Source organism: Penicillium arizonense, assembly GCF_001773325.1.
Source record: "Penicillium arizonense strain CBS 141311 chromosome Unknown PENARI_contig018, whole genome shotgun sequence".
NCBI lineage: Eukaryota > Fungi > Ascomycota > Eurotiomycetes > Eurotiales > Aspergillaceae > Penicillium > Penicillium arizonense.
The window spans coordinates 334134-347993 of NW_019173295.1; the positions used below are offsets into that span (position 1 = coordinate 334134).

The following is a 13860-nucleotide window of genomic DNA, read 5'->3' on the forward strand; positions in this document are numbered from 1 at the left end:
AGGCCCTCTGCGAGCAGACTCGGTGTCTTTCGGAGTGAAATTCGGACATATAACCGAGCTGTAACAGCGAGTGTGGCAAGGAAGAACAGAACCCAGTCTGATATCTATATATTATTAGTTCTACACCTTAGTTATACACTTCGAAGCCCGAATGATAGCTTGGGACAGAGGAACATAGGAAGTGACATACAATTATGGTAACTGACTCGGGGCTAGGCATGCTTCAGAGTGATCTGCTATTCGTATTAGATTTAATAGACTCAGAATAGAGAAGAAAATGGGTCCCTTGTCCACATTCTTCAACATACATATCTGCTATGCTTTCAACGGTGTGGGCACATAGTGAATGAATCGAAGGCGGTTCGACACACGTGAGCTATTTCTTGACCGGTCTGAGCTCTGCTAACCAACATTCAAAATCGTGATCTGCAATCCGCTGGATTACAGAACTTCACTAGCTCCTTAGCCTTTCTCATCTTCCGTTAGGAGCTGTTAGTGAGATTGTCCCGTAGACACTCAGCGAGATAATATAGGAAGAAATCGCGTAGAAGTTGATGACAGATTCGCGTCTCCAACCAGGCTTTTTCTTAGGCTCGAGGTAATTTTGACGGTAGGAAATTCGATCCCCATAAAAGGAGAAATCTATGGGATGTCAACTTTTTACCTGTGTTCCCCCCCGATATTTGCCAAAAAAGGAACGGTCTTGATTGGTGGGAAATCCGTATTGCATCGATCAGAACAGGTTTGCAGCCTCTTTACTGACTAGTACCCGAGTAATTGCGAAGATTGTAGAGATCTGCTCCACAAAGGAATGAGATGCCGGGGAGTGGTGATGTCAGCGGGGATCTAGATCTATAGGTAGCTATTGAGAGGACTGTGACGCTACAACCTTCCGTCACCTCCGCAGTCAAAAGAATTTCGCTCCACTCAATAACATCTCGAGAATCATGATGGGCTAGACAATCTGTTGTCAGCTATAGATGATTCATCAAACCGTGCCTGATCGTCGCTCTCACATCGCACGTGACGTGACGTGACTAATAGCTAGACATCCAGCTGTAGTAGGAACTTTTAGTTAGTAGTATCGTATTTTCTGACTCGGGAGCACCCCTACAACTTGCTAGCCTACCAGTAATCATAAGTATTGTACCAGTCACGACCTACTTGAGTACTAGACCGTATCAGGAATTACAGGAAGCTGTCCTTCACGGACTCCATCAAATTTCCCTTCTTGTATAGCTTCTGTTATTCTAGGTGAGTTCTGTTGAGTCACCCCGAATTGCTACCAGGACACCGGGCCCGGTCATAGCGTCAATTAGTCAACTCCCTTCCCAAAATTGCTTCTGAGACACCCAAAATACGCCATTACTACTCCTGTGTCCTAAAAGCGCGCCACGCATCACGTCTTCAGCGGCTTCTCCTCCCGGCCATGAGAATGAGATGGTAAGTACGCTGTTACACTGTAGAGATAGTTAAGCCTATAAGAACAGGACGTGTGAACTGCTGTGAGAAGAATGTTACGTAGACAGGCTAGGTGCTGTAACACTCTAATCCCTCTAGCTATCATGGCCCGAACGAAATGTCCGAAAACAATGATACTTAATATCTAAAAGGAATTGCAAGCTGAATAGGGAAAGGAAGGGAGCACCGCAGCCTATAGCAGCCATCTTGCAAAAGCATTTTCAAGTTTCAAAAATTGTTGGTGGAATTTCAAGTTATTATATTAGTAGATTGTAGGTTTTGCTCAATTTAACCATCCAATGGCTGATCGTGAGCAACACAAAAAGAATTGCAAGTCTTTTCTCGCGTGCCGTACACATCCCGTACAGCTAGGCGTAAAACATATGTCTGTTGAATTAAAACCTCTGGTCCAATGCAATAGATGTGAAATGGAAAATTATTGCTCATCCACAGACTGTCTGTGAACAAATGGCGTGGGATAACTAGGCCCGTATGCCCTTTGTTCAAGACGGATAGATTCCGCAGTCTGTCGGCGTATAGCAGCAAGGTCTGCAGGACGAGTAACTAAAGTAGTACCGTTGGAAGGAGTAGTTCGAGACAAAGGGGCGCCCTTATTTTCTGCAGAATCATCTTTGCTCTCGTCGGCCGTCGATTCAGTGTCAAGGCCTTGCTCCTCAGAAGGTGGAAGAGCAGACGTACGCTCAGCCGCAACGGCGGCCTTGCAACGATGACTTGTGGAAAGAATTGACAAAGCCAAGCTGACCACCCACCATGCGAAAAGGATCGGCAGGGATCGATACAGCTGTTTCTCACAATCACCACTCCAGATCTGGACTAAGACCTGGTACACCTCATGAGTGGGGAGCGCATATCCCCATCGGTAGAAAGCTGGGTTCACTTCGAAAGGGCTCACGACACTAGCGATGTTGAAGACCACCCATGTCAAGACGAAAAAGGGCATAAATTGCATCTGGAGATAGCCCGTGGCCACATCCATGACTAGGAAGTTGATGTGCATGTATAGCCAGAGGGCCATCCAGGTTAAGAAAAACTGGAGTCCGTTCACGTCCCAGTCTTCACGGAATGCCCAGAGATATCCAGCCGAACATAACGAACCAATGAGCGTATAAGCAGCGGACAAATTCATACGAAGACGACCGTTTTGCACAGGGAGGAGCTTGCTGAAGAGACCGAAGCTTGACGAGATACCGTTCAGAGCCATGATGAAGAAGAACTGCTGGATGATTGGAAAGACCATGGAGACAGTATTATAGAGCACTCTTGTGCCTTGGTTTGTGGGTTTAATGTCGATCTCTGATGCGGCAATTGGATTGAAGAGGATCTGGGCGATGGCCTCATTCGACCAATCGATCGATTTGCCTGCAGCCCTACCATTGAGGTGGTTGTACGCGACATGTGCGGCAGCGACTAATGTCTGAACGTTGGCATATATAGCACTTTTTGCGATTGTGGGATATCTGGCTCCGTTCCAGATATAAGTGATGGCGTCGCTGTTGTTGTATGAAGTGGCGGCAGTGGAGCTGGCGAGCGCGGACGATAATCGTGATGAGGCACCAGGGTTGGTGTACACAGCAGCCCAGTAGTCTCCCCTGCATACTGACTCGTATATGTTCTGGGGATCAGGATAATCGGTCGCATTATTTTGGATGAGAGTTGGGAAATCATTTCCTTTCAGCTCGTGATATGCGGCAAGCAACGACTGCCCAATCACTCCGCCGTCATAGTCGACGAGCAGAACATTGAAATTGTGGTAGCGAGAAGAGCTCCGGAATTGAGTGCCATATAGGTAGCACATGTTCCCCAGAAATAGAAGCTGCAAAAGGATAAAGCTACCGCTGATGGCGATTAGGAATGGCTTTCTGACCTGCTTCCAGTAGGCTTCTCCAGGTTTAGCCGGGTGTGGCTTGGAAGCCAGGTCTGACGAGGATTTCATGGCGGATTGGATCCAGATAAAACAATTTGCAACAGGGATAGTGTGGCTCCAACTTCTAGACGTGGATTAGAGGAAGTTGAAGGCTAGAGAAGAAGATGTGCAGTATAAATTGTTCCGCAGCTCATGGATACAATAGGATAGGGGAAGGGCAATCTTCTAAGGGTTTAAATAACCTTGCCGGATATTAACGTTTACCCATCGAAGGTCTAGAATAAATTTAAATCCTGCATGTGCGCCATACACACTTCGTAAGATATTTGATATTGAAGCTTATTTCACGTATCCGAAATTCGGGGACCGACTTCCGCTGACTAACCCTCCTTAGCCAATAGAAACATCGAAAAGCGGAGGACACAATACGAGGCGCTAATTAAAAGCTAAGCTCATGGGGGAGCGGGCCGATTTACCACCGACTTCCTCGGGCTTGTTGATCCTCTGTGATTGCGAGAGGTCAATGCATGCTTCCTAGAGACTGCGTGGCAATTAAGAAACTAGGCTAGCGGATGTTAGAGGTTAGGCAGGTAGGAGATAGCCAAAAGTGCATAATTTATATAGCGGGACTTGGCGTGTTTATAATGCTTATAATCTAAGTTAGGGCCTCGGACCTATTACGAGGTCGTGCGGAAGTCTAGTGACACAATCACCAAGAAACAGCAGAAAGTCATTCAACTGCCAACATCACACCATGAAAATGGCGGTAGTACCACTGCTAGGTCTAAGGAGCTGGCAATGACGACGGAGTCGACCTGGCTACCTCAATCATTAATCCCTGGTCATTGCAAGTTAGGTTTTGCAACAGTCATCTTTTATTTGCTGCAAGCTATATCTCTATTTGCGAAGGGATGCAACAGCCAAAATATTCCATTCCCGGACCTTGAAATTTGTCGCCAGACATCTTACACTTTGTGATCGACAGCGTAGTATGCTTGCGAAGGGGGTTCCAGTGTCGGAAACTCCTTATTGAACAAATCTCATATGGTGATACATATTTGGACTCTCGAAAAGCGCATAGAACTACATGCAGCACACGAGATCTTGGAAATCAATAGGCTAGCCGATTGTATGGGCTGATAGCCTGGGACTGTTGTTAGCGTGAGAATCCGCTCTGCCTAATTGACCTCAATTTCAATGAATACTTGTCTGCTTCCAGAGTTTATCCAAATTCCTTTCATTTATGATGGTGTCAGTTGGATCATCGCTTTAAGTACCATCGATATGAGCAGCGGCCAGCCCGAAATAAGTCAATGTTTTCTCGGCTTATTAATCAGGAAAATTCGCTCGTATCACGTGGTTTGTTCAGATCGTGACTGAAAGGGGGAGGTCATTCCTGCGGTCGGCGCAAGAGGTATTCGCAAATTAATTATGAGAAATTACGTTCCTTTTTGATATGGTTACGTTTATCCTAACACAACTTAATCGGGCTTAATGCAGGATCAAAACTTCGCATTCGTTTGTTTCGATTCAACTGATCTGATTTGTCGAGTGTGGCGCACATGGCAGTGGTTATGACGTGCGCACTACAGCGAGTTAAAGTTCTATCGGCTATTGGTTGTCTTCATCGAGCTTTCCATTACCTTTCTCTACAAACCATATTAATTCGATCCATTGGCCGTGCAAAGGACGAATTTTTCTATGCTATTCACTATGGCTTCGAACGGATGGAAGCATGCCGCGAACGAGGCTGTTCTCCATACCTGGAAGATTCTCCAGGTCAACTGGCACCTCGGATTCACTGCATTTGGCGGGCCTCCCGTTCATTTCAAGATTGTAAGCAAACTTCCGGCATTTAATTGACTAAGCAACCCTGATGGCATGATAGTTCTATGACAAGTTTGTTTTAAAACTCAATTGGGTTGACGAGCAGCTGGTATATCTTCAAACACAGCGTCGTTTGGTCTAGCGAGAATACTAAGTAATTGGCAACATAGTATCAGGAGCTCTTCAGCATCTCGCAAGCTCTGTCTGGTCCTGCCAGCACAAAGATGCTTTACTGCGTGAACCTCATTCACGATGGTTTCCTTGGAGCTGCCCTTGGATTCATCACTTGGAGGTAAATCACAAGTTCAGCATGTTATTCATGTCACTGGCGTGGAATCGAAAGTTAATATTGTCCTGGCGGTTAGTCTTCCTGGTGCTGTAGGCATGTTTGGCCTTTCTATTGGTATCTCCAATATCGACGAGAGTTTGCCCCGTGCAGTTTATGCTGTGCTTTCAGGACTCAATGCGGCCACTGTCGGTATAATTGCCCTGGCGGCAGTCGAGCTCTCAGATAAAGCAATCACGGACCGCCTCACCAGAATACTGGTCTTTCTCACTGCTACCGCTGGAATGCTATACAATGCGCTGTGGTACTTTCCAGTTCTTATGTTTGCAGCGGGTTGCAGTACGGTTACATATGACTACCGCTGGCTTCACCGACCTATCCAAGCTATATTTAAGTTCATAAAGGGAATTACAAGATTTCGTCTTTCTGAAGCGGGAGGAAACGGCAGAGATGAAAGCGGTCCTGCCCTCGAAGCCAATAGTTCCAGCGAGGCGCTTGACGTTCAGAACCAGAATTCCACTCGGGAATCTGAGCCACGCATTATACCACAGGGCCGTCGTTTGGATTTTTCCTGGAAGTCCGGTTCAGCGATAATTGCAACATTCTCTCTTTCCTTCGTTATTGTTATGGTTCTTCGAGGCGTCTTACCTCGGCCTCCGCTCTTGTATAAACTCTTCGCCAACCTTTACCTTGCCGGGACTATTATTTTTGGCGGTGGTCCGGTCGTTATTCCACTTTTGAGAGAATATATAGTGACTGAAGGATGGGTCAGCCCGCGCGACTTTCTCATCGGCCTCGCCGTTATACAAGCATTTCCTGGACCAAACTTCAACTTCGCTGTGTTTTTGGGCGGCTTGACCGCTATTCATGGCGGATACCCCGCTATTACAGGAGCCATTATTGCTTTTTGTGGAATTTTCGCTCCCGGCATTATTCTCGTTCATGGAACAATGGGCGTTTGGGGAGTGTTGCGAAGTCGACGTTGGGTGAAATCTGCAGTGAGAGGTATCAACGCCGGGGCAGTCGGTTTAATATACACGGCGGTGTATCGTATATGGCAGATCGGCTATATCGATGTAGGTTTCCAGTCAGGTAAGAGTCTAGGGGATGATCCATGGTGGGTGGTCGTGACCGCAACTAGCTATGTGGGCGGGCGATACTTCGGCATTGCAGCGCCACTGGCTATTCTTTTTGGAGCCGTGTTAGGCTTAATTAGATATGCAGTGGTTTAGTTTGGGTATGAAAGTGTACGCTAGGTTCATACATAGCATGCGAGTCTTACCGTAAATATCTCAACGGATCTCTACACCTTCATGCATCTTAATCGATTCAATCAGTTCCATACTAGCCAGCGGCCAAATTATCATCAAATTAGGTATTACATTGTTGTAGTATCGCTTCACATAGAGAGGTCGAACCAAGTTGGAACAAACATGCCCATAATTAAGAGGGAGGTGATAGAACTAAGGTTATAGCTAGGTGCACCGAACGCTGTACTACCCACGACTAGTAGGTCAAAACAGGATGTGACTGCTCATTCGGCATGATCAGTAATCACAATTTGACTAGTAAATACATCTTGAGGCATAGTGGTGTATGCATCATATTTTAATTGTCTGTACTAAGTTTAGACTAAGAAAAAAAGGCAGTAATCGACATAGGCTTGTTTATTCTATCAGGCCGATAGTGTTCTTATTCATGTTTATAACCTCACACGAGAGAACATGTTGTAACTAACGAAATCCATCCCTCGTTCGTATGGCGATCAAAATTTCTTCATACCGTCTCGCGCGTGTCGCGCAAGCTCTTCTGGCAATCGCCAATTTTAGTATTTCAGTATATTGTAAGTCACCCTATTGCCGTGAATTATGATAGGAATTCATTCTCGGTCTTAATAGTGCTATGTTCTTTATTACTTTACGGTACAATATTTTATGCTTTTGCAACGGCAATATGGACATTCACTTTTGCAGCTCCTTATCTTGCTCTAGCCCCGATTCACGATCCTCGAGTTGAGCGCTGTTTTGTGATTCCGGCAGTAGAAGCAGTTACAATGTTTCTTTGGCTGGCCGTGCTAATTGCACAAGCCTACTCTCTACAATCACCCATGCAATATACTCTGGGCGGCCAGAAAGCATCTCAAGGGGCAACCGTATTGGCAGCTTTGGAATGGTATGTGATGGGATCCAGTATCAACTTTTGTTCCCCGGTTGTCGTTCATAACAAAACTCAATAACAGTGAAGCTGAACAGCTGATATTTATTTTCTATTCAGGGCGTTGTTCGTTTTCACAAGCATTAAATCATTCCGCATCGCTATACAGAAAAACGATGTCACCGATTATTTCGCTATGTTGCCGTATCATTGAAGCTCGAATTTCTCACACCAAGATATATTTGGAACGATTTTCTTTTAATTTTTGGCCAACCATAGCACTTTGCCCAATGCACAAAGAGGCTGCTGTACTAAAGAAGGCGGACGTGGAGGAGAGGTGTGCCATTCATGCTGAAGCTACATAGGTCAGCAATGGTGGTTGAGACAGCGCTCTCGGGACTTGTGTTGGGAAGGTCGTGACTTTGGATGTGTTAAATACCGGAAATGAAACATAGAAATCCTTTCTACGAATAACCATACATGGCGCTCTTCGCGGCACTTGACAAAGGTGTGTTACACAGAGACTATTTCAGAGAAAGCGAGATCCTTGATTCGTTTGCATCTCACCACCTCTAGGATACGATAGTCAGTGTTAGTTCCTGCATGTCCTTTTTTCCCCCAACCCCATCTGCCTTATACTTTTCTTCCATGATCTGATGCAGTTTGGTGACCCCTGACTGATTGTACCAGCTTAATCGAATAGTGGTGAAGCGAAGTAGCCAATATGTCCCCGATGATTATGTGTATGACTTGTGGTTTATTCATCATCCCGAACGAGGCCGGGGTGTTGAACAATCAGAAATACCCCCCACGCATTCCAGCGTCCAGATTCAGATTGCATACAGCTCAGCATAGTTGAGGCGAAATTATTCCAAGCAAACAGGAGGCTCATAAAGTACATAATACATAGCCAAGCCCGGAGTAAGTTTAACAGGGTTTCGGTGTAATAGATCGACGCTAGGGAAACTAGGGTTAGTTAGGGCAGAGATGCACATGTGTATTCATCCGCCCGTATGGTTTATTCATCATTGTTCAGAAAACTACCCCGGCCATAACTATCGACTAAGATTTGAGTAATGCTGCCGCCAACGAACAATTCACCCCTTTCTCTGAACGGGATGATTACAATTGACAAAGCTAAGCTTGATGGATACCATTGGCCCGGTAGTCGCTTTAGAGTAACTTGAAGTTACTTGAACAGCTTGCTCGCAGCCTCACGTCGGCTTTTTTTTTTTTTACTTTATCAAAACGTTCCTGTCCTTACAATTGAAAATCTGGTGGCTTACTAGATTCATTTTTCTCGCTTCCCCTAGTACTTTATCGAACTCCAGAGGTCTCCAAATGACCCTCTACCCGTCAAGCGCCGACAGCAAGTCCGATGATTCCTCCATCTCAGACAAAACGCCAATACAAGACCTCGATGCCGAGCACAAATTGGCAGAAAAGGTGGCCCCTGGAAGCCGAACGACGTGGCACATGGCCGAAGAACTGAAAACGATGAAAGACCGAGACGAGCAAAGTGGGGAGAAGGCCAGGAAACTTGGAGTAGCCTGGCAGAACCTCACCGTCAAGGGTATCAGCAGCGACACTACATTCAATGAGAACGTCCTTTCACAATTTAATCCCTTCGGGAAAGCTGGTAAGGGCGACCCTATGAAGACAATCCTCGACAACTCGTTTGGCTGCGTGAAGCCCGGAGAGATGCTGCTTGTTCTCGGACGCCCGGGATCAGGCTGCACGACTTTGCTTAACATGCTTTCAAACCATCGGCTTGGTTATGCAGAGATCGCAGGTGACGTTTCTTTTGGAAACATGGCTGCCGAGGAAGCTAAGCAATACCGCGGTCAGATCATCATGAATACGGAGGAGGAAATCTTCTTCCCGACATTGTCTGTGGGAGAGACCATCGATTTCGCCACCCGTATGAAGGTTCCGTATCATCTGCCGCCGGGTATCAAATCTGCGGAGGAATACGCTCAGCTCAACAAGGATTTCCTTCTGAGATCGGTAGGCATCTCGCATACAGCATCTACCAAGGTGGGGGATGCCTTCATTAGAGGTGTCTCTGGAGGAGAGAGGAAACGTGTTTCCATCCTTGAGTGCTTGACTACTCGAGCAAGCGTCTTCTGTTGGGACAATTCCACGCGTGGCCTTGACGCCAGCACAGCGTTAGAGTGGACCAAGGCAATCAGGGCGATGACGGATATCCTTGGACTCACCACAATTGTCACCCTGTATCAGGCAGGCAACGGCATCTACGAGCATTTTGACAAGGTGCTCGTCCTGGATGAGGGCAAGCAGATTTTCTACGGCCCACAACAGGAAGCAGTGCCTTTTATGGAAGATCTTGGTTTTATGCGCGACTCTGGCTCTAACCGAGCTGACTTCCTTACTGGCGTGACTGTCCCAACCGAGCGCCTTATTGCCCCCGGCTACGAGCACAAATTCCCTCGGACTGCGGACGAGATTCTCGCTATCTATGAGCGGTCCCTGATCAAGGCTAAGATGCTAGCCCAATGCACCTATCCAGAAAGCGAAAAGGCAGCAGATAATACGGCCGTCTTCAAGCAAGCAGTTGCTTGGGAAAAGCACAGAGGGTTGTCCAAAACCTCACCTATCACCACCGACTTTTTCTCCCAGGTCAAGGCCGCGGTCATTCGGCAGTATCAGATCATGTGGGGTGACAAGGCCACTCTCCTTATGAAGCAAGGTGCCACGGTTATCCAAGCTCTCCTCGGCGGCTCCCTCTTCTACAATGCCCCGGCAAACTCTGCCGGTCTCTTCCTTAAAGGCGGCGCCCTGTTCTTCTCGATCTTATATCCTGCTCTTATCGCCCTCTCAGAAGTCACCGACTCGTTTACTGGCAGACCTATTCTTGCCAAACATCGCGCTTTTGCCCTATACCACCCGGCAGCCATCTGCATTGCCCAGATCACAGCAGACTTGCCCATCTTGCTATTCCAGGTCACGCAATTCGGCCTCGTTCTTTATTTCATGGTTGGCCTGAAGGCTACTGCCGCAGCCTTCTTCACTTATTGGATCACCAACTTTTTTACAGCGTTGTCCATGACAGCCCTGTTCCGACTGATTGGAGCCGCTTTTCCAACCTTCGACGCCGCAACCAAGGCCTCGGGTCTCACCATTGTGGCATGTTTCGTTTACATGGGCTACATGATCATCAAGCCGGAGATGCATCCATGGTTTGTGTGGCTCTTTTGGATCAACCCTATGGCATACGGCTTCGAAGCTCTTCTCGGCAACGAGTTCCACGAGCAAGTCATCCCCTGCGTTGGCCCGAACCTCATACCAAACGGTCCTGGTTATACTGGAGAGGGCGGCCAATCTTGTGCAGGTGTTGGCGGCGCGATGTCTGGTGCAGCGAGCCTCACCGGTGATGCCTATCTCTCGTCTATGTCATTCAGTCACAGTCACATCTGGCGCAATCTCGGCATCATCATCGCCTGGTGGATACTGTTCGTTACGCTAACCATCTTCTTCACTAGCCGGTGGAAGCTACTTGGAGAAGGTGGTCGAAGCCTACTCATTCCACGAGAGCTGCGCCACAAATCAAAACATCTACTACAGGACGAGGAGTCGCAAGTGACTAAAAAGGTCCCCGTCGGATCCGCATCTGACACACCGGGCGGAAGCCTGAGCAACGACCTGATCCGCAACAAGAGCATTTTCACATGGAAAGACTTGACGTATACCGTCAAGACCCCCTCGGGCGATAGAGTTCTCCTCGATAGCGTGCAAGGTTACATTAAACCTGGCACACTCGGAGCACTTATGGGATCTTCTGGCGCCGGCAAGACAACTCTCCTTGACGTCCTTGCCCAGCGTAAGACAGAAGGCACTATCCATGGATCCGTTCTTGTTGATGGCCGACCTATCCCTATCTCCTTCCAACGCTCCGCTGGGTATGTTGAACAGCTGGATGTGCATGAATCTCTTGCGACCGTTCGCGAGGCTCTCGAATTCTCAGCCCTCTTGCGCCAGTCGCGTGATACCCCCGATGAGGAAAAGCTACGCTATGTGGACACAATCATTGACCTCTTGGAACTCAATGACCTTGAGCACACACTTGTTGGTACTCCTGGTGCTGGTCTTTCGGTTGAGCAGCGTAAGCGTCTCACTATCGCCGTTGAGCTAGTCGCTAAACCTAGTATTCTTATCTTTTTGGATGAACCCACATCTGGTCTTGACGGCCAGGCTGCGTTTAATACCGTTCGATTCCTACGCAAACTTGCTGATGCCGGACAAGCCATATTGGTTACTATCCATCAGCCTTCAGCGCAGTTATTCGCGCAGTTCGACACCCTACTGTTGCTCGCTCGTGGTGGAAAGACAGTTTATTTTGGCGATATTGGCGATAATGGAGACACTCTTAATGCTTATTTTGCTCGACATGGAGCCCCTTGCCCACCTGAGGCCAATCCTGCTGAGCACATGATTGATGTGGTATCAGGAAACGCGCCCCAAGGCCGGAATTGGAGTCAGATCTGGTTGGAATCCGCAGAGCATGACCAGCTTATCAAGGACCTAGATACTATGGTTGAAGAAGCCGCCGCTCATCCTTCCGGGACCATTGATGATGGCCACGAATTCGCAGCTACCATATGGACGCAGGTCAAGCTCGTAACTCACCGCATGAACGTCTCGCTATTCCGGAACACCGAGTATATCGACAACAAGTTCCTCCTACACGTCAGCCTAGCGCTTTTGAATGGGTTCTCCTTTTGGATGATTGGCGATAGCCTCACAGATCTCCAGAAAAATCTTTTCACTGTCTTCAACTTTATTTTCGTGGCACCAGGAGTTATCTCTCAGCTCCAGCCGCTTTTTATCGATCGTCGTGACATCTACGAGACGCGTGAGAAGAAGAGCAAGATGTACCACTGGGCTCCATTCGTTACTGGCCTGATCATCTCCGAGATCCCTTACTTGCTTGTCTGCGCATTGCTGTATTATGTCTGTTGGTACTTCACTTGCGGGCTCCCAACAGCACCGCAGTACGCTGGCAGTGTTTTCTTCGTTGTGGTAAGTCGTTTTTTCTCTGGTGATCTCAGTAACTCGTATCGCTCGTACTAAAACGTAGTCACAGGTGATGTACGAGTGCCTTTACACTGGTATCGGCCAGATGATCGCCGCCTACGCCCCCAATGCGGTGTTCGCCTCGCTCGTCAACCCGCTTGTTATCACAACCCTGGTCTCGTTCTGTGGCGTCATGGTGCCGTACAGCCAGATTGAACCATTCTGGAGATATTGGTAAGCACCACACCCATGCCTAAAAACTTATATATTGGTAGGAACTGATCTCGACTCCAGGATGTATTACATTGATCCATTCAACTATCTTATGAGTTCCCTGCTTGTGTTTACTACTTGGTCAAAGACTGTCGAATGCGATGCCCGTGAACTCGCTATATTCGACCCGCCATCCAACCAAACCTGTGGTGAATATCTTACGGCCTACCAACAAGTCATGGGCGCGGGGTCAAATCTCCTCAACCCAGAGGCGACCACCGACTGCCGTGTGTGCCAGTATACTGGAGGCGGGGACTTTCTTAAGACTCTCAATCTCAGTGAAGAGTACTTTGGCTGGAGGAATGCGGGCATCGTTGTCGTTTTTGTGATTGGTATCTATGGACTGGTATATCTAATGATGAAACTGAGGACAAAGGCTACTAAGAAGGCCGAGTCTTAGGCTACCCTGACCTTGGGGCTGCCAAGGCGTGTCTTCACGTTGTGGTGTTTTGCCTGAGTCTTTCGCCACAAATTCTGGCTCACGGCTCCTATTTGCTCACTTTTTTTCTTTTATTGATTCGTCTTATTTTATAGCATTGTTTTATAGAATGATAGACAATTGGCGAGTCGATTTTAGACCACTGGCGTTGCCATGCACTCACTGTCTTCTCTGGTCTCTTTTCTCACTCATCTCTTCTCTCTCGGTTGAATAACTCTCCAAGGAGATGCATACAAACGAACCCCAACTTGCAAATCTCAAGCGCGGTTTCTCAATCGACATAGCTTCATACTCTCAACAGGGCGTTCCTTTGCATATGTTTCTTCAATACAAGTGATGATAAGGAAAATAAGGAAAACTAAAATGATATTTCCCGCAGTCGTAAAGAAGTCGAGGTTGGGTTAGGAACTGACGACGATGATGTCGGTGCAACCAAAGCCGAGGACGACTTGGTGGAAGATACCGAGTCAGAAGCACTACACCGGCTGCCAATTTTGAGTC

General features: G+C 47.5%; 3 protein-coding genes across 3 annotated transcripts; 2 read left to right on the top strand and 1 right to left on the bottom strand.

The window, feature by feature from the left end:
* Window positions 1-1897: 1897 nt before the first annotated feature.
* On the bottom strand, window positions 1898-3415 carry PENARI_c018G01616 (SNG1 family protein; the record flags this gene model as incomplete). The annotated part of the gene is made up of 1 exon (XM_022634490.1): window positions 1898-3415. One exon carries the CDS (start codon window positions 3413-3415, stop codon window positions 1898-1900), a length of 1518 nt encoding a protein of 505 aa, XP_022485520.1.
* Window positions 3416-5059: 1644 nt separating this feature from the next.
* On the top strand, window positions 5060-6691 carry PENARI_c018G11844 (uncharacterized protein; the record flags this gene model as incomplete). Its single annotated transcript, XM_022634677.1, has 4 exons — window positions 5060-5182; window positions 5235-5282; window positions 5344-5465; window positions 5539-6691. The coding sequence occupies 4 exons, from the start codon at window positions 5060-5062 to the stop codon at window positions 6689-6691; spliced, it is 1446 nt and encodes a 481-aa protein (XP_022485545.1).
* Window positions 6692-8954: 2263 nt separating this feature from the next.
* Window positions 8955-13320, top strand: PENARI_c018G03500 (uncharacterized protein; the record flags this gene model as incomplete). The annotated part of the gene is made up of 3 exons (XM_022634519.1): window positions 8955-12653; window positions 12718-12881; window positions 12942-13320. The coding sequence occupies 3 exons, from the start codon at window positions 8955-8957 to the stop codon at window positions 13318-13320; spliced, it is 4242 nt and encodes a 1413-aa protein (XP_022485670.1).
* Window positions 13321-13860: the final 540 nt, after the last annotated feature.